The sequence below is a fragment of the Glycine max genome, chromosome 19 (genome assembly GCF_000004515.6).
Source record: "Glycine max cultivar Williams 82 chromosome 19, Glycine_max_v4.0, whole genome shotgun sequence".
Taxonomy (NCBI): Eukaryota; Viridiplantae; Streptophyta; class Magnoliopsida; order Fabales; family Fabaceae; genus Glycine; species Glycine max.
The window spans coordinates 45,701,189-45,721,598 of NC_038255.2; the positions used below are offsets into that span (position 1 = coordinate 45,701,189).

General features: G+C 31.3%; 2 protein-coding genes and 1 long non-coding RNA gene across 3 annotated transcripts; 2 read left to right on the plus strand and 1 right to left on the minus strand.

Moving 5' to 3' along the window:
- Positions 1-8,842: 8,842 nt before the first annotated feature.
- LOC121174128 (uncharacterized protein At5g39865) lies at positions 8,843-11,407 on the plus strand. Its single transcript, XM_041012666.1, has one exon. It carries the CDS (start codon positions 9,953-9,955, stop codon positions 11,147-11,149), a length of 1,197 nt encoding a protein of 398 aa, XP_040868600.1. The 5' UTR covers positions 8,843-9,952; the 3' UTR covers positions 11,150-11,407.
- A 3,580-nt stretch (positions 11,408-14,987) lies between these two features.
- Positions 14,988-16,829, plus strand: LOC121174129 (uncharacterized). Its single transcript, XR_005889949.1, has 3 exons — positions 14,988-15,739; positions 16,130-16,207; positions 16,343-16,829. It is a non-coding gene; the product is annotated as an uncharacterized lncRNA (long non-coding RNA).
- Positions 16,830-18,625: 1,796 nt separating this feature from the next.
- LOC121174130 (uncharacterized) lies at positions 18,626-20,164 on the minus strand. Its single transcript, XM_041012667.1, has one exon. The coding sequence runs from the start codon at positions 19,874-19,876 to the stop codon at positions 18,998-19,000; it is 879 nt and encodes a 292-aa protein (XP_040868601.1). The 5' UTR covers positions 19,877-20,164; the 3' UTR covers positions 18,626-18,997.
- Between the last annotated feature and the right edge of the window lie 246 nt (positions 20,165-20,410).

Genomic DNA, 20,410 nt, shown 5'->3' on the forward strand with positions numbered 1-20,410 from the left:
TTATAGAAAATTTCAAATTTTAAATATGTACATGTTATATAAAGATTAGTCGAGAGCATGAATAATTATAATTCAAGGTAACCTAATAATTTATCTTAGTTAGAGATAGATTTAAAGATAGAGAAATACTAATTGTATAATTTGAATATTATTTTATATAATTGGAGAAAGAGAATGGTTCTTCTCAATAAAAAGAAGAAACAGAATTGTGTAATAAGATAAATAATTTAATGAATAAATTAAAAATAATAATATTGTGAGACAAAATTGAATAAAAAATATTATATAAATAGTATTACTCTTAAGAATCTAAAATGAATAATAATTTTTCCGTAATAAAATTTTAATAATCGTGATAAAAGAGAGAGAGAGAGAGAGAGATCATTCCCCCTCTTTTCATTTCATGCTAATTTGGGATAATTTTTTTTTTTTTTGTGAATCTCATAAATAAATTATCTCTTTTCTATTTTTCCATTCAAACAAATGGTTACAATTTAATATTTATATCCCTTCTCTCATTTATTTTCTATTTTTTCCTTTCACTCTACTTTTACCTAACCAAGCAAAGGACAAGTGTTAATTTTTGTAAAAACAAAATGTTTCAGTCTATATGTTATTTTAAGAGTTTATGGGTATAGTAATTATTAATTTATCAATTATATGCTTATGTTTATCTAATTTTTAATTATTTAATATATTTATCATGAAATTAAATAAAGAGAAAAATACTTAATAATAAATGTCAGAGAAATTAATTAATTAATTGGATAAATAAAGGATATAATAGAAATCAGATAACATGTTTTAAAAAATTAATTATATTTATAATTCTCGTCTTACAATCTTAAACATTACTTGAAAAAAAAAAAGCTTCATAAAGTTAAAATTTAAGGTAAAATTTTGAATTTTGTTATTTACTGAATTCTACTAAAAATTTACTATTTAAAATACTTAAAATCAAAATTAAAGACTTATATTAACATTTTTGTTTGGGGCTGAAACAAAAAGTTTTATGCAGCAAATGAAAAGCTATATGAGTGTGACTAGAGACAGTTGTGAAAAGAATCTAGCTAGCTACACATTTGGCGTATGACTCGACACTTCATGTGAAAAAATCTAATAGAATGAGATTACTCTTGATCTATGATATTTGCTTGACTACAAACATGTGCTCGTGATCTACAGTATTGTACTTTAATTAAAGTGTGAGATGTTCATTATTAGATCATTGAAGTTCACAGAAAAATCTTATGCTTTTCTTTTTTTTAGGAAAAAAATCTTATATGCTTTGTAAATAAAGTGTAAAGTGAAAGATGCTTTGATTGAAAGCAGATCAGGATATTTATGTTTCTGATGAAAATATCATCAAAATCAGTTCTGGGAATTTGCTTATGTTTATACTTGGCAAACTACCACTGGGCTTAGCCGGATAAAGATAAACCACTTCCCCATTGCTCAATGTCTGCATTTGCAGCTGAACCACTTCAAGCATTGAGGAGATATGAATTATCCTTTTTTGATAAAAAAGATGTTCTAGCTAGGTGACACTCAAAATAATATCTGGCATCCTAAGGTGCTCAACCATGCATAAATATACTTTTTACGATATTGGCTTTATTTAGAATATAGTGTAATCAGTTACGTAGGCATGATGTAGTATGCACCTTTTTTTTTTCCTTAATCTTATTAGTGCCCCACTTTAATTCCTTTAGAATGATTGTGGATTTATTGTAGTAGCCGGCTAGAAAATGATCATTAGAATATATATCTATGATGGTACTACATTGACATCTTTTCTGGAGAAAAAAGATGATAAATCTAATTATGGTATATTTGTGCGGCATGATGGTACGTAGTAAGCAGTAAGAAAGTAAGCCAGCAACATAACTATTTTAAAAGTAAATAGATTAAGCAACTTGTGTGGATTATATAATTCTCGGATGAGTTGGACCACTTATTGGTGAATGTTTCACACACCGAATCGAATAATTTTAAATTTTAACATAACATTTTTATTAAAAAAATACTTATTAAATATTTTTATTATTGATGTTAAATATTTTTTTATTTAATATTTTTATTAAAAAAATATTGTAAAATTTTAAATTATTATAAAAATATATATAACATTACCCTCATCTATCTCTCGAAATTAATTTTGAGTTGAAAATACTTGTGCCAACGTTTATGAATGGCGGAGGCGAGTTTTTCTATAAAAAAAAAATTGTAAGTTAATTTGTAAAGATAGTTTTAGTGCCCATTATACTAGATATTAAAAATGTTTTGACTTTTGAGAATAAATATCCTCTAACATATTTTTTTTTAAAATTATCCAAATATGTAGTGAATTTTTCAAATATCAAGTCTTTTTGTCTCTATTCTTTATTTTATTTGAATAGACTTAACTTCTTGTTTTCAATATCATTAATACCCATAAATAAATCCATTTAAGACCTTGGAAGGGATTCGTATATATTATTTTGGATTATACTCTACAGGCCAATATACCTCCTCTGATTTGCAGGCTAAAGCTGGACAAATTAAGTAATGATTTTGCTTTGCGAAGGGGATGAGAACGGGTAGGATTTTTTTTTAATCCACGAAATTTATAATGATTCACATATCCTATTTAATTAACTTAACTAAGTTAGACTTCCTTCATATTAAAATAATAGAATATTATAGTATTTGTCCTTGTTTTTTTTTTATATATAAAATACACTTATATTTAGACTCATTTTATGTGGATAATAAATTTATTATTTTTATCTTTATCCGAGAGGTACTTAAGTATTCATATTTGGACTCTTTTTTAGATAAAGATATTTATATTATTTCATTCAGAATAAAAAATAACAAATGCAATTGAAAATATCTCAAAAACATGATTGCTAGCTAAAGATCTTGAAGTCTAGCTAAACTGCGAACAACACAATTCATTTGTATAAGTGAACTACTCTACACTTTGATAGAAAACATGAAAATCAGAAAAACCAATAGAGTTCGCCAAAATGCATCAATGATACTTTTATAATCAAGCTCAAACACAACATTCTGTGATCCAAGTTCATTGACCCATTGTATGGCTTGCAGAAGTCCCAGGTCTCTGCTTCCTTCGGTTTTGGATTGTCACTGTTCAAAGATGATTTTGCTTTTATGAATTGCCCCTGATCATCGTGGAGAATGATGCCAACACCAAAGCATTGTTAATAATTAAATAGAGTTATTGCGTCTATGTTGCATTTTATGAGGCCCACAAGAGGGTTTCTTCCAGGAAATGGTATTCCGTATTAACAAAGATTGAATCCTACCTCGAATGGTCTTAAGAATGCACTCTACATTAAAGAGATATTTTTTAAATTAATTAATTTATATATCAACACAAAGTTTAAACATTAATAATGAAGACAAGGACTATACGTTGAATTAATAAAAAAAAAAAATCAGTTTTATTAATCATTATCCAAAAGACACTAGTTAAATCAAGTGATTGGATAAAAATGATTAATGTGTTAAAGTTAAGATTGAATCATTCAGATAATATTCGAGTTTAATAATTGACGAAAATAATTATTTATCAGACTTTACTTATTTTTTGATCAACCTTTAGATTAATCAGGATCTTTTTTCCCTAATGAATCGAAGAGTGAAGAGAAAAAAATTTGATTAAGATTTAAAAATTATGATATTTAATATATTAATAACATTAAATACTATATTTAATAAAAAATATTTTTTTATTTTCTTAAACAAGCATCCTCAAAATACAATAGTAGTTTGCAAAACTGAAAAAAAAAATAATGAACTTATGATAAAGACTCAGAGTCTTGTTACTAAGTCTTAAAAAACATGTGTTAAATGATTTTTTTTTCTGACAAAAAAAAGCTTTTTTCTTAAGTATTACTCTCATAATAATTATTGTGTAAATAAAGAAAATAAGTAACTAAATAATTATCATTTTAGAATTTCAATATTAATTATATAATAATAATTTTAAAAAAACAGGCATAAGATATTTTCTATTAGCAAACTTATTAAATTTATAATAATTATTTTAAAAGATACATGTAAGATATTTTTTAATCGATAAATTAAAACTCATGCATGAAAATTAAACTTAAAAGGCCAACAAAAATTAACTCAATTGGTAGAATATGAGTTCAAATTCTCCTTCTAATGTGATGACCTAATCAGTGAACAATTTATATCTTTATAAGTGTTTAATAAACTTTAGAACGGACCTTGGCGAGTCATCTTAACTTTTTTATATATAAAAAATAAACTTAAAAAGAAGAATTTCTAGTTTGATAAGTCTATTATCAATGGAGAATTCAAGAAGGCTTTTGGGCATTTTTTGTCATTATCCACGACGCTTTTTGTCTAGGGGAATGCAAAGTTGGGTTTTGCAGTTGGGCAGCAAAGCAAGACCTAGTTCTTCATTGTGGCTCCTTGCTTTATTTCAATCTGTAACTATCCTCATGATTCATGAAAGAAAAATATATATATTCTATTTGTTCACGTTGAATTTCAAGGACTCAAACGGAAATATCACTTCACCATTTGGCCACACGGAAGGCACATTTTCTCCAAAATTCTCTCTTCAATTTGGTCTATGGCTTATACACTGGTTGAAGATGAAAGGGCGACAAGATAACGACAGAAAATTGTGACACTTGCCTCTGAATGGTTAGACGGCGCCGCTGAATCGCACTGGGCACTAATTTTTTCTCTTTGTAGGATTTATTTCTCATTCAGAGGCAAGTGATAAGTAAATCTGATGCACCCAAAGATCATTGGTGCCACGTGTCTTGCAGGTGTGCCTTCATTTTACATTCACATAGTGAGGACTAGACTTTAGTTTTGGACATGCACTTCTAGGTTGAGGGAGGGGAGAATCACACGGCAAGGACCAGACTTACATTGTGTATTGGGTAAAATATGAAAGTGTACAAGAATGAAAAAGATTAAAGATAAAAAAATTAAAGTTGTTTGGTTAATAGAGAGTATAAAGTTTTAAATTTGGCAAAGTTTATCTAAAAAGCCTTTTTATATGCAAAAGAAAAAAAATGAAAGAAGGTGAAATGAACAATTAACAAGATCTTTTTAAAAAAGTCTCTGGTGAGCTCATGACCCGCATAGTTAATCTATGTAGCTCCTGATTTCATTTTGCATTTGATTTTTTACTTTGTTGTTATTTTGCGCGTGCATTTTCTTGTTCCTTGAAGATTTGGGTTCTCTTATGGTATATAATTTATTATGTCTTAGGTAAAAAAAATTGTTTTTGTGTGTTGTGTTAAAAAAAAAGTTTATAACAAGTACTTAAATTGTATTTTTGTTAGCACACTAATTTCTTTTTTTTTACTTACTAAATCACTTGAATTCTAATATTTATTATCGTTTTACTTTTCACTTCTTCCCATTTCATACCTTTTCACTTCCTTCCATTTCTTTACGGGTCAGTGTCAAACAAAATATATGTTTTCACTCTTCCAAATACAAAAAAACAAAAACAAAATTTACTCTTATTTTAAATATTTTGTTTACTTTTAGTAATTAATATTAAATAGATTTCGTCTTTTGCTTTTAAAATGTATTAGATATGATTCTTATTCCTTAAAAAAATCATTTTTTTCCTAGTATCTCGCTTATAAAAATAGAGATCACATATGAAAAAAATATATTTTTTAGGAATTAAAAGAAAAAAAAAACTGATTTGCATAAAATAGAAACATATTTAACAAAACAATAATATTCATGACCTACAAATTTTATTTTTTGTTGGCAAATATTTTAAATTGAATTTGTCTAATATTTTATTATATTTTAATTGTAAAATTAACTTATTGTTTATATAAACCAAAGTATGCTTATGATAAATGTTAAATTAGTTAAAGTAAACATATTTGAATTTATTAATATTTAAAACAAAATAGTATTTATTTGGTGTAGATCTATAGGATGAGGGGAAAGATACCGAAGGGTAGGCCTGGTGATGTAGATTGAACTGCCAACCCAACTAGTTATTATTTAAGATTTTCCATTTCATGATTAATGTTTTATATTTTGAAATTGTTTATATTTTAGGATTTATTTTATCTTTTGAAAAAAATGTCTTAGTGCAATATCTTTGGATTTGTGTAGTTGTTATTATGTTGGGACTTTATTGCATCTGGGCCTATTGAATATTATTGTTTTCATTTGCAGAATATTATTGCTTTTCTGTATAAAAAAAAAAAAAAAAAAAGATGCTTTGCTTTGCCTATTGAATATTATAAATCTTAAACAATTTTACCTGTTGAATATTATTGTTTTCATTTACAGAATAATTGAGATTAAGAGAAATGCTTTGCTTTTTAGAGGAGTATTTTAGGTTTATTTTTTCCACTTTCCCGTCACTTGGACTACAACAACGGGCATATTGAGATATTTGTAAAGAAAATACAAATAACATGTTTTTTAATATGCTTTTTCTAACACATCTATTATTAAAAATTAATGTATCAACTCCTAAATAGGAATCTATCTCATTTGCGAGTGTTTGGACACACGTCTGAAACGTATAAAAGTGAAAATTAAAAATAAATAAATAAATATATATATATATATATATATATATATATATATACGTGTAGCATGCAACTAAATACTGTAAAAAAAGTGGATTAGGACCATGTGAATAGGAGATTGCCAGCGTTTTAGATTTGTGGTGTTCTTGTGTTTTAAGTTGGATAGCTCAGGAGTTTTTTTATTTTAGTTTTGTTATATTAGAGAATTTATTAGGTTCCATTTCTCCTTGTTAATATTAGTTTTTCTCTATTATTTTCTGTACAACTTTTTAACTTAGTAATTATGGTGGGACTTTCAAATCCTGCTGTTGGGTCAATTTGGGTTAACCAGAACCCGTCTATATTTTTTTAAAAAAAAAAATTGTCTCATTAGTAGTACTATTTTCATTTCATTGTCCAAGTTAGACTAATTGTGGCTGATTTTTGCACCTCATAACCCTTTTCTTTTTAAATTCAATCCTCATCCACCAAATGACCCACGTATTTTGCTCCAAATCCAATGGGTGCTCAATGTGGGCGAGTTACACGGGCTATTACCAAAACCTCCTTTTCAATACAATAAGGTTTGAATTTTCAATAAAAAAGGATAATGATATCACTCATTTAATTAAGAATCAATTCTTTTTCAGATTTAATTATTTTAATTATATATATAATAAAATTATTTTCTTTTATCCATAAGTTATTCAAATAAAATTTAAAATACAAAATTACTTTATATTTTTTTATTTGAATTAAAACAAATTAAATATTAGTAGTTTTGACCTTTTTCATAAATTGACTGTACTTAAAAGAAATACCAACAAACTTACGAAAGGGATTAAAGTTAGAAGTATTAAACTATATTTTAAAATACTTTTTAAAATTATACGTAATTTTTATATAATATTATTAATAATACTTGTTATTATTGTCGTTATCAAAAGAAAATGTAGACAGAATTTTTTTTTGGTACATAAAGGAGGCCAAAAGCTCCTTACTATCAAAAAAACAAAAAGCTAAAATCCCAAACTAAAAATCACTAGAGAAAGAAACAATGGTCCTAACCAGCCATGTTCACTACTTGGTTCGCCAAAGAGTAGCAAGAGTGCTCTCTAACGCATCCTTTATTCAAAAACTAAACCGCAAGAGCAAAATCAGACTCCATTATGATAATTTCATGAATCCCTCTGTCATGAAGAATCTTCAAACCATGGTAAACTGCCCAAAGTTTTGCTTTAACTAAAGAGAAGGATCCCAACTTGTAGGAAAAAGCTAGCACACAAAGGCACCAAAATGGTCTTTTATTATACCACCACAAGATACGTCTTGGCTCTAACAACAGCTCAATCACTTTTTAGCTAGTAAGCTGCCTAAAGGGGGAAGAGACCATTGAATATAGGAGTTATTATGCTGACAACTCAAACTAGGAAGAATGGGAGACCGATTTTGAAAAGTCTTTCCTTATCTCTTGAGATCGAGCAAGGCTCTCCACAACTAATTAGTTTTCAAAATGTATTAAATAGGTTGAAGAAATGCACTTAATAAATTCAAAAAAACTATTTTTTTAAAAGTATGTTAAACATTAAATACATTTTGTGGGCCCTTTATTGTCACCTAGGATTTAAGAACCATGTTTTTTTTCTTTTTTAACTCGGTTGAGAAATTAAGAAAAAAACACTAGAAAGATTTTCACCCATACACCATGAATAAACTATATGAGTGAACCTCATATCATACCTTAATCTAAAATCTTAAGATTCAAATTTATAAATATTATATTCACTTATATGGTATTCAACATTCTAATTCTTATATAAAGTAAGACTTTACTTGATACTTGGACTTCAACAATTTCTTTCTTAAGCGTAAGTCTCTTTCATCATATGATAACTTTTTTTCTCGAGAATCGTATTGAATCATGAACTCTGATATCAATTATTAGGAAATTGTTAAAAAATATCATAAAGATTTTCACTAATAAATCATGAGCAATCATATACATAAACATAATATCACACCTTAATCTAAAATTTTAAGATTCAAATTTATGAGTCTTATTTTTAATTATATGTTATTTAATTTTTTGAGATAAAATTTCACCATAAACTTATACATAAACATAATATTATACCTTAATCTAAAACTTTAAGATTTAAATTTATGGGTCTTATTTTTAATTATATATTATTTAATTTTTGAGGTAAGATTTCACCATAAACTTATACTTCAATATACTTGTTCGCTAAAATTATACTTCAATATACTTGTTCGCTAAAATTGAACATGAGCTTATATATTAATTTTTGTGGATCTTTATTTCCATTCATCATTCAATGTTTTCTTTTTCTTCAATCACAAGGACGCTCCATCTCCTTTCCCACCCACTCAACGTTCCCCCTTGGACCTTCCTCAATCCATTCTTTCTTGCCCCCTCAACCACTCCGCATACCGCCTCCACTCATTCTTCCCAGTGTCAGCGGTGGAGGAGATCTGCATCTCTCACAGCTTGCATGCGGTCATCCACTTCTCGGAAGGCCACATCAATGACAAACGAAGGTGGAGGAGATTTGTCCACAACCACCACAACAACAAATGAGATCCACACCCGCCGACAAGCAACGGTAAAGGAGCTATGCGCACGACCACGATTGTGAAGGACATTTGGATTTTTGCGAGTGATTCTTCCATATTTCTCAATTATTTTTTTTAAAAATTATCACTTGATTTATAATTTTTTAAAATTTGTTATTGGGATGAAATGTTGTGAAAAAATTGTTTTTGATTATGGGTTGGAATTGTATGATCTCTCTTTTCATTTTCTTCAATTTGGATTGTTGTACTGACTTGTTAATTTTTCCTCTTAAATCAATTAAAGGGAGACATTAAAAAAGTATTCTTACATTGTGGAGAATATATGTTTTGCTCTAGTGGTACGTCAAGAATTATTGCACAGAAGAACTTGCTTTAAAAACTAACGATAGAGATGTAGTCTAACAATGTACTCCGTGTGATTTTCAATGCAATCTCAATTCAATCTTATACAATTTTTTTATTTATTAACCAATGCACTAGTTAGCAGAACCCATCTAGAAATTAATTTTAGAGAAATCTACAAATTCTTAGAAATATTTTATCAAAATTAATTTCCAAAATATGTTAAATTTACTCACAAAAATAAATTTCTTTCGAAAATCATATTCTTAAAAAAAAAATACAGAATGCGTAGAAGAGTAGGAGAGTGCAAATAGAAATGGCCAATATTTGAATTTTTGACCGTTGGGGCCCGTTGCAGTCAAGTAACGGTTGGGACAAGGGGGAAAACTCCCAGAGCCGTTGTCTTCCAACTTTTCGTCTTCTCCAATACCTTAAAACTAACAAAACAATAGAGAGAACCTCACTCACTCATGGGCTGCGTCTCCTCAAAACACATCAAGAAAGACCTTAAGCAAGAAGAAGTCATTGCCACCAATGGCGGCAGTTACGTGAACCACGTCGTATCCCTCACTTCCTCCACCTATGGAGCACTCATGTTGGACAAGGAGAAGGAGCAACACCAACTTCAACTCCCCGTCGAAGAATCCAAAACATCTCCACCTCGGATTCGCGAAGAACCCGAAGTTATCAACGCTTGGGAACTCATGGAGGGTCTCGAAGAGGGAGTGCCCATTTCAAACAACCCCATGAAAATCCCCAAGTCCACACCTTTCCTTCGCGGATTCATCTCCACCGACCCAAAACCCAAAACCAAAACCACCCCCTTCAAATTCCTCAACCAACTCGGGTCCCCCAAGAGTCTCAGGAAGTTCACAGGGAAAGAGAACAAAATTGAAGTGCAAGTTCACCACAATGCCGGTGTAAGACGCTTGGATTACAATTTTAGCCCAAAGGGTATTCTCAAACCCTCCAATTTTTGTTCTCCTCTAAACGGGTCCCCGATTCGTGCTCGAAGGAATAGTTTCGGGAGCGACACCAAGCGGAGGAGTCCTAGTCCTCTGTTCGATCCAGAGCTTCTCGCCTCTTACGAAAAGGAACTCTCCCAAGAGGAAGAACAGATCAAGAGAATGGTGTGGGCCACCCCCAAGACCCGAAGAGTCAGAAAATCTTTGGATTCACAAACTTTCATTAAGACGTTTGAGGAAAAATTGCCCCCCGGAGGGGAAAATTGCGTTGTCATTTACACCACCACTCTAAGGGGAATCAGAAAGACGTTTGAGGAGTGCAACAAGGTAAGGTCCATTATCGAGTCCTATTGCGTGCACGTGCTGGAGCGTGACGTGTCAATGGATTCGAGGTTTAAGGAGGAGTTGCGGAAGCTGATGGGGACCGAGCAAGTTAAGGTTCCGGTTGTGTTCGTGAAGGGAAGGTTTGTTGGGGGTGCTGAGGAAGTTGTGAAGTTGGAAGAGGAGGGGAAATTAGGGGTTCTCTTTGAAGGGATTCCTCCCAAGGCTTTGGGGGAGTGTGAAGGGTGTGGTGGTGTGAGGTTTGTGATGTGCGTGGAGTGTAATGGAAGTTGTAAGGTTTTGGATGAGGATCGCAAGAAGACTCTGAGGTGTGGGCAGTGTAATGAGAATGGATTGATTCAGTGTCCTATGTGTCGTTAAGGTTGCTGGAAATGGAGTGTGTGTGGTTTTGTTGGTTTGGGTTTTGGCCTTTTGGGAGGGTTTGTTTCTGCTTGATTTGTGGGAAGAGAGAGAGACAGAACAAGCATGATGCGCGTGTGGTCCGTTGTTAATTTGTCATGTTCCTAGCGTAGGGTTCTAAAGCGTGTTTTAGTTCCCTGTTTGATGCTTGATTCTTTGGCTGTCTTGTATTTTGGGACACTGGTTGTTCCTTCTCTAATCTAATTATAATTTGCTGCACTATCATTAGCTTCATTTTTAGTTCCACACTTGTTACAATTTATTCTTTGCTGTTTCCAAACACGTTTTTCTTACAGGAAATCTTTAGGTATATTTTCGATGTACTGAAAGAATTGGGCCTTGCTATTTGCATCACATGGTAGTTGTCTCAAATCTCAATATCTATCTATATATAACTTGAGGTTGGATTAGGATGCACCATATATATATATATAGCAATCATATATTGTAAATGCTCTAATAAGTTTATGTTATTACCTTAATCTTTTACTTTTAAAAGGCTATTTAAAAAGATCTAATTACCAATGTTTAAAATAATTTTTACTGCCTTAATTAAACTATATATAATTTGTAAATAGCATAATTAATAGAATTAATTGTTTTTATAAATAAAAATAGAAATTATTAGCAATATTTAACGATTATACTTAATAAAAAAATGAATTATATATAATATTTACATTTATTGATACTACTAAATATAATAGTAGTATATGCTTATTTTACAATAAAGGTATAAACTTGAATTTTTCAATTTTTGCATTCTTGAAGTCAAGAAGTTTTCATAAACAAATTAAATTATATAACAAAAATAAGAGAAAAAATAAAATAAATTTTAACTAAAATAACTCATAAAACAGGAATAATATCAAGTGAAAATACAATTAAAATTAATAATAAGAATTGTAACAGTTCATAAAAAAAATGTAGGGGTGAGGGAGAAGCAACCCTTGCTTTGTAACGGTGAGGGAGAAACAAGTTTTATTCTGCCCTTGGGTTGGGGTACAATCAATGACATTATTTGTCTTATGCAATGGACTAAAGTTGTAATGTGGAATCTAGCTACCAAAAAATTCAAGCTCATTCCTCCTGGTTATGCTGAGTCTATAACACCTTACTGCGTTCTTTTGGTTACATATCAAGGATTTGGTTATGATCATGCTACAAATGACTATAAGGTGTTTCAATACTTATCATTTTTTCCTCGACGATCTGATGTGCCAGTGCTACAGTCATGGAAGAATATGTCTCTCCGCCCCTTGTGGGAGATATATAGTTTGAGAAGTAACTCTTTCGAGGAAACTTGATATCGGTATGCCTAGTAACTTGATATCGGTATGCCTGGTAATATTGATGACCAAGCAGGTTCAAGTGTATATGAATGGAATATGTCATTGGGTAATAGTGATAGTGAAACTGAATTCAGTTTGGTGTCATTTGACTTAACAATTAGGTTTTCCTTACAACACCTATGCACTCAGACAGAGATGACATTAAACCATTCATTAGTTTAACAGATGATAGTCACTATTATATGGGTACATACTTGACGATTTTAAATGAGTCTTTTGCTATAATCTTATATTGTGTAGGTACAGCCGAAGTTATCAAAACTGGACCGGACTTGGTGTGGTCTCATTAATGTAAATGCAAGAAATTTTGTTTGTTTTGGTTTCATCCGGTAGGATTTGATGAAATCTGATGACCTAGACTGAGTTGGTCCGATTTAATTAGATCAATTTTTTTTTCAATTCTTATAATATGTTAAATTGTTAATAACTAATTATTAAACGACATATAATATTTTTTATAATATATTTTTTATCTTGATAACAATATATAATAATTAATTGTTATCATATTGATCATGTATAATATTTGTGTATTTTATATATCTTCATCTTATTTATTTATGTTCATTCGATAACTTTTGTATTTAATCCTGAAAATTAAATGTTTCCTTAGTTATTTAATGATAATACCCACAAAAATAATTTATAATAATAAATGATTATATAATATTTATAGGTTGATCATCACAATGAATTTAATTTTAGAATATAAAAATATAAACTGATCGGATTTTATTAGGTATATTATATATTTTTTAATTTTTTAATATATATACTAGGTTAATTGGGTCAATAAGTGACCCATGGATTGAACCTCCTCTAAACCATTGATCCAATGCCTCAACCGAGTGAATGATTGTCGATTTTCATAACATTGGGTACAACTACTTTTCTGATATCAATTTTGGGTGAACTCAAGTGTGAAAGAATCATGGACTAAAACTCTTCAATGTTGGTCCTTACCTTGGGTTGACACTCCTATTGGAGTGAGACTTGAGGAGGGTGATATGCATCCTATCGGAGTGGGGAAGAAGGGCAACATATTCTTCAGAAAGAATGATGGTGAACTAGTCTCGTTTGATTTGAGTAGCCTGAAGATTGAAGAGCTTGGTATCAAAGGAAAGCTTCACTGTTGTCAGACAGTAATCTACAAGGAAAGCTTTCTTCCGATTGCAGAAATAGATAACTAGTTTTTTTTTCTTTGTTTTCACCTTTGAGGTTTATGACTCTGGTTATCAAGATTTTACCTTGTATACTGTGTGACTTGTCAATTACGCATGTCATACTTATTAATAAGTATATGACAAATTAAAAAACTACTTGATCATGTGAATATTGATTTATCAATTTTATTTTGAAGTTTACTCTCTTTCTATTTGCAAATTTTTATTTAATTGTAAGAATGATTTGTTGCCTTTATTTAATGACCTTTAGTTTTACGTAAAAATGGCATAAATTTGGGAAACTTGATAATCCAATGCCCAACATTGAACTTCATCATCTTTTACTATGTTTAATTTTGTACTTCATCAGTATTGAAAAAACCAGCTATGGGAATCCAATGAGATATTATTAGAATTGAACTTCATCCTTTGCAGCAAGCAGCATGCTCATCTGCAGATGGAAAGCAGTTGTTCAAAAACAGCTTTAGACAAGCGAAAGCTTAAGTTACCAGTGGGAAAAATATCGTGAGTAAAGATTGTCATACTGCGAAATTATGTAAAGTAATCAAACCAAGTTGAAACATTTGAACATTGCAGAATCTTTTAATATATAGAGACAGCAATACAGACTGACACCTAACCAACCAACCAACAAGGAGAGATTAATCATTTTGATGAGAAAACTAGTATGTAATTCAGATGAACTAAATGTGATGAATTAAGATAGCGAATAAAAAAAATAATATTATCCATTGGCGGCGGTTCCTGTAAACCATTGGATGCTCCAAAACCAAATACAATGCAATAATAGTGTGTAGCGGTTGCTAGCAATTTATATTTTAAATTGACTGCTATTAAGATTTAGTTGGTGTGTTAATTGACTTCCACTGTTAAAGCATGTTTCGAAACAAATCTTCCTCTATTTTGTTAACCAGTATTTTCCTTTTCAAGGATGGAAGATTGATCATCCAAGTTAAAGTTAAGCGTGTGGTTTAGCTACTCAAGAATGAATCCAAACTTTTGTATGTATAAGTACAAATGTACCAAAAACCTCATATCAGTAGTTAAAAAAATTTATCTGCTTCTATAACTTATGAAAATCTTCTCCAAACTCTTCTTCCCTGCAAGACATCTCTCAACTGTTTTCCAATCCTTCTACTTCTACTAGATAACCTCACTTTTATGTAGGGACCGAAGGAAAAACTTGCAACGGACTTCAGATTAATTTAGAACAGGCAAGTGCATTTCTGGATTAGTTACACCCCCCCCCCCCCCTCAAAAAAAGGGTAAATTTTGATTTAAATTTCTTTAAATTAGTTTTGTAAGTGCATATTTTGTTTTTATTTGTTTCAGTTATAGATTAACCTAGTCAATAAATGATTCTTATACTTTAAGAGCAAGTCACTTTCAATTTTTCAGTTTTCCTAAAATTAATAAGTGATTAATTTTTGTTTTGCTATATATTGTATTGCTGCTCAGAACAATTTGATTCAGAAAAATCATTATATTTTCTAGAGATTGTATTGTCTCTCTTCTTCTTTATTTATTATATTTTTCTGCTACAAAACTAATAAATTTGAATTACAAGTTATTTGGAACACAAAAACTAGTCCAGACACAAACTAGAATGAGTAAAAGATAATCATAATAACAGCCAATGAACATCATTAAAATCATTACACTTAGTGAAACCTTCGCTTCGACAAAATCGTTTCAGACTAATTCCAAGCCAAACTGTAGATTCTATGCCTTCAAGGGATGTAAGCATGGTGTCCATTAATACGGTTGAAATGTTAAGCTAGCACACTTATTCAGTGAAATTCTGCTTCTGATATCAGTGTGGATATCGGTAGTTGGTTACTCTATTGTTGCCTTTGCCAGGTTAGGCTGGAAACAGTTGGTGCAGAGATGCAGGTTTTAACAAAAGTGAGAAATGGATCTCGCTTCAGGCCGATGGTCAGGTTGTTCTGACTCCTGACAGGGGACAAGAAGCATCTTCACAGATACTGCCTATCAATTTTGATGGACTGGCAAAGGTTTATTAAAAGCTTTCAGCCTTCTCATGATATTGTGTGACTGACTTGCTTTTCATGTACATATTTTCTAGGAGTATTAACCTGAGTGGTTTCTTTTTAAGTTTACTCTTGGTTGCCTCTGGTCTTGCTCGAATTGGAATCAATCTCAACTTGCTACCATTGCTTAGCTAAAACTAGCTGTAAATTTCAGCTATCTATGTGATTTTGATCTTGCTTATGGTGTTATAAATAGAAGATTACATTTGCATGATTCCTTAGAGGCCCTTTGCTTGAATTGTAATTTGTTACTTGCTACATGATTAATACAATCTATATATTATGACTCAATTTTTTTTTTCAATGCAATGTTTGAGTTTGTTTGAACCTTAATCTTGTATGGATTGTTTACAGTCAATCAAGAAGGGAGACACCAATTTTATTGGTCAATACTTGCTCACAGGAAGTGAAACTACTTCTGTATTGCTAGAGGTAATATGAGTTGAGCACAGAAGACAAAATTTATTCCGATAAGCCCCTTTCCATTTTTTTATTGTCATGTCCTTCAGGTTTTTTTTTTTTTTTATAAAAAAAATCTATATTAACAAACCATTTGTTTGAGTGTAGCCTTTTGGGAGTGAGAATAGCAACTCCCAGTAGGAGATTTCGTATTGAAGACTAGTTTGGTTGCGCTGGACAAAGTGAACCGTGCAGGATATAAGGAGGCCCAATTTGTTATTGGCATCTTGGATGTGTGGAATACAAGAGGTCAATTGGAGCAGACATATTACAGCAACGACTACCGGATTATGTATTGTAGGAGATAAAAATCATACTCTGATTTGAACCGATTCTACACGATGTTAGGACATAACATAATGGATGAGTTTCTTCAAACTTAAACAAATAATTTTAAAATAAGTATTTTTTATATAAATATTTTTTAAGAAGAAGATATGATTTCTTTCTTAAAATAAACAAAAAAAATATTTTTTTAAACAGGAATCGTTTAAACAAACATACTAAAAAAAATATATTTATTTTATTAAAATAAACACTTATTTTAACAAATATGTTTAAATAAACTGACTCAATATAATATTGAGTCCAATGCCTTTGGTTTTCAGTCTTGTTAATATAATAATGTTAGTTTTGATTTTTTTGGATTTCATTCATCTTTTTTGATTTAATAGTCTCAACAAAGCGTATAAAAGTAGCCTATTGAACGATTGTATGTGTGAATGCAACGTGTTTCAACCTTAGTTGTTGTTGAAGCTTCTTGTCTTCCCAGTCAAAACCTTCACCGTCTAACCTAACAAAGAAAAATTACAGAAGAAAAAAATGAGAAACCCAAAAGTTTGTTTTATGAAGTGATGGCCGAAAATTAAATTAGCTACAGCTTGCAAACATGATTCAACGGCAAGTTAGGATGGAAAGCGTTGAATCTTTTGTCATTGGGTTTGACATTTTGGCCATTTAAGAGAGGCTTGGTAAGTGTATAATCATTCTCCTTTGACATGTGATCAATGGAAAATCAAAATGGCAAGCCACCCCTCCCTGTCGTCAAGTCCACCTAGTATTAGTAACACGGTCATTCTACCTTAAAGATCAACGCCACGACACGAATTGATGGTAAGATAAGATTGAGGTTCAACTCTGATCTTTCCTTAGTCCTATGTAATATAAAAATCAGTAGACGTATGATGCAATATAAACACTTTGGCGCATTTTGATTCCAAACCGAAATTATGGAATTAATAGGACTTGAAAAATGGTTTTTAAATTTTCTAGCATGTTCCCTTTGCAAACTTCTCCCATAATCTATTGAAATTTAAAATGATTTCTCAAATTAGTTTTCTAAAAGTTAACGTACACTTTATCAATTTCTTGAAAAGGCATAAATATACTTCTCTTTCATAAAAAAAGTGAATCTTATAAGATTTAATTAACCTGTCGCCATAATAGGTGAAAAAGAAAAAAAAAATTAATTTTTTTTTCCCTAATATATATCGATAGTCAGTGTTCTTTAGAGTCGTCAAGCATTATGAATTACTACAAATAATAATAAAAAAGCACTATGAATTACTAATTTGAGATTATACTGAAAGAAGATATATATTGGTAAATATTGTACACTCATAATGCCCTTTATATGATTAACGTAAAGGAAGGCAAGATAGAAAATTAATTAAATTTTAATTACGTTAATTACCATAATGCCCTTTATATGATGACTAATTAAAGAGAACAATTCTTATGTTGTGTACGTGAGCATACAATAAAAATCTCTTTTCGTAATGTATATTGCATAATACATCAAGAAAAATATTATATCCTCTTATTGATGTGTATTTTTATTAATTCTCTAAGTAGTTCATAAAACAAAAATTAAATTATTTACTATTCTAAAAAACATACAATGTATTTAATTTTTAATTTAATTCTAGTAAGTAAAAATATTTACTAGAAGATATTTGAAAAAAAATAAAATTATTTCTTCCATTTCTCTTTACATATCGTTTAATTTGTTCATGCTATGTTAAAATAATTTGTAAATTAATCTATCCTTTTTCTCTTATTTATTATTTGAGTATTTCATTAACTAATATTTCCCCTTTTTATAAAGATATTAAAAGAGAAATAATAATTAACAGTATCATTAAATTTTAAAATAACAGATAAATAAGTAAATTTCCTTTAAAATGAGAGGTAAAGAGAAACAAAACTAGTGTCCTAACCTAAAAATGGTATCTGCGGTTAAAATACGGATATCCTCCAATCCATGCATGATCTTTTAATTCATCAAAACTGTGCATCTGCGCAGCTCTAGTCTCCCTTAATTAACAATATAGAATTCAGAAACAGCAAAACATTAACACCCATGCTTAATAATTTTGCTTAATTGAAAAGGAGAGGGAACCGGCAACGCATGCACCGTTGGACAATTCATACAATTATTGAAACCCAAGAGAGAAAATCAAAATATACATACATCTGCTCAATTCAAAGAAACAAAAACCACTCATGACTCGTGTATATTTACAAGACAAAACTTTGTGGCTACAAAATACACCAGATTCAATCAAGCACAGCACAAAAGGAAAAAGATTTTACTTTCCAAACAGTAACAAGTAAAATTTGTTCAACGCGCCACGTCACTCCCTCTTCCAACGCCTTGGTCCCACGCCAAAAGACTCGCCTTTTTATCTCAATTGCTTACATCCAAGGGCAAAGGGCCCCACTTCGTGTTTGCCCTCGCCGAACGGTTATCTTCATCCAATACTACTGTGCCACGTGTCCTTCGGAATCACCTACTCCCCACGACTCAGACCTTCTCCCAGACGCGAACCGCATCATGCCACCCAAACCGGGCGGTTCGCTCTCCGACACGCTGTTTCGCGAGACTGACTCCTCGAACGACACGTCGTTCAAGCTCGACGTGCTGTGCCGCGCTCTAGAGTAGTTAACGGCACCGCTCTTCGTCTCATGAGTTGAGTCCGCGGCCAGGGGATCGCTTTTCTTCCGGTCCGGTTTCCCTTTTCGGCCGGACCGGAAAATAGAGCGAAAACTCTCGAAAAAACCGGGTTTCTTTCCGCTTCTGCTGTGTTTTTCTTTGGCGTCTGTGTCAGGGGAAGACTTTCGTGAACTTCTCAACTTGCGATTTCGATCGCGCTTGGATCTGACTCTTCCCATGCAAGAGACTTTGGGCGAAGACGGTTCGACGAGTCCTGACTCAGATTTTCCGACCGAAACGCTGCGTTTCGGGAACAGCCTGATGTTACTGGGCTTGTTGTGGTTGCGGCGGTTCTTGACGTCGACGAAGGAGGTTTTCTGCGGCTTAGGTAAGCCAATGATGGTGGAAGCCTTGGACTTGAAATTGAGAGAGAAACGCTGGGAGTTGTTGCTGGAGTTGATGCCAGGGTTTAGGTTTGTTGAATTATTATTACTTGCCTTGGTGGATTCTTTGCGCTCGTAAACGGCGTTGCGGTCCCACCAGTCGTATTCCTCGTCCCTCGAGAGCCAGAAGGACTCCGGCGGAGAATCCGGGTGGGACTCCGGCGGATCCGTGGGGTGGACGTCGTCGGCCAGGGTCTCGCAGGCGATTTTCCGATCGCTGGATCCGCCGGCGCACGCTGAAACCAGTGATTCCACCTGTAGCATCGATCCTAGTTCGAAATGGAAGGGTTATTAAGAGAGAAACAGAGACAGAGACAAAGTAGTGGGAAATTGTTTGAGGATTGTGTTTGTGACTTAGTGGTATGGGGTGGGGGAGGAGGAGGAGGAGAGAGAGAGTATATATAATTTGGAGGGAGAGGTTTCAACTTGCTTACTCACGCTATTTACTAGAGCGGTGCTTTTGTTTAGTTTTGAAGTTGACAAATAAATGCCAACTATTCATGTTCAATTATTTTAGTATTAAAATCATGATAAAACCTATTTTTAAATAGGCCAAATCACCTATTTGTTTTTTTTTGTTCAGTCTATTTATTGTCTTTTAAAAAAATTATTTTAATAATTTATCTTATTTTTTATTCAATTTAATAATTCAATTAATTTAAAATTGATGTCGTCAATTATGAAGCAAAAAAAAAAAAGAAAACTGAAAAAAAATCATTTTTAAGTTATTATTGAAATCAATCTTAAATAACTTAAAGAATTAAATTAAACAAAAATAATAAAATAAATGATCAAATA

What these genes read in the sequence shown, in the direction of transcription:
- LOC121174128 (XM_041012666.1), top strand. Translation starts at nt 9,953, where the DNA reads ATGGGCTGCGTCTCCTCAAAACACATCAAGAAAGACCTTAAGCAAGAA.
- LOC121174130 (XM_041012667.1), bottom strand. Translation starts at nt 19,876, where the DNA reads ATGCTACAGGTGGAATCACTGGTTTCAGCGTGCGCCGGCGGATCCAGC.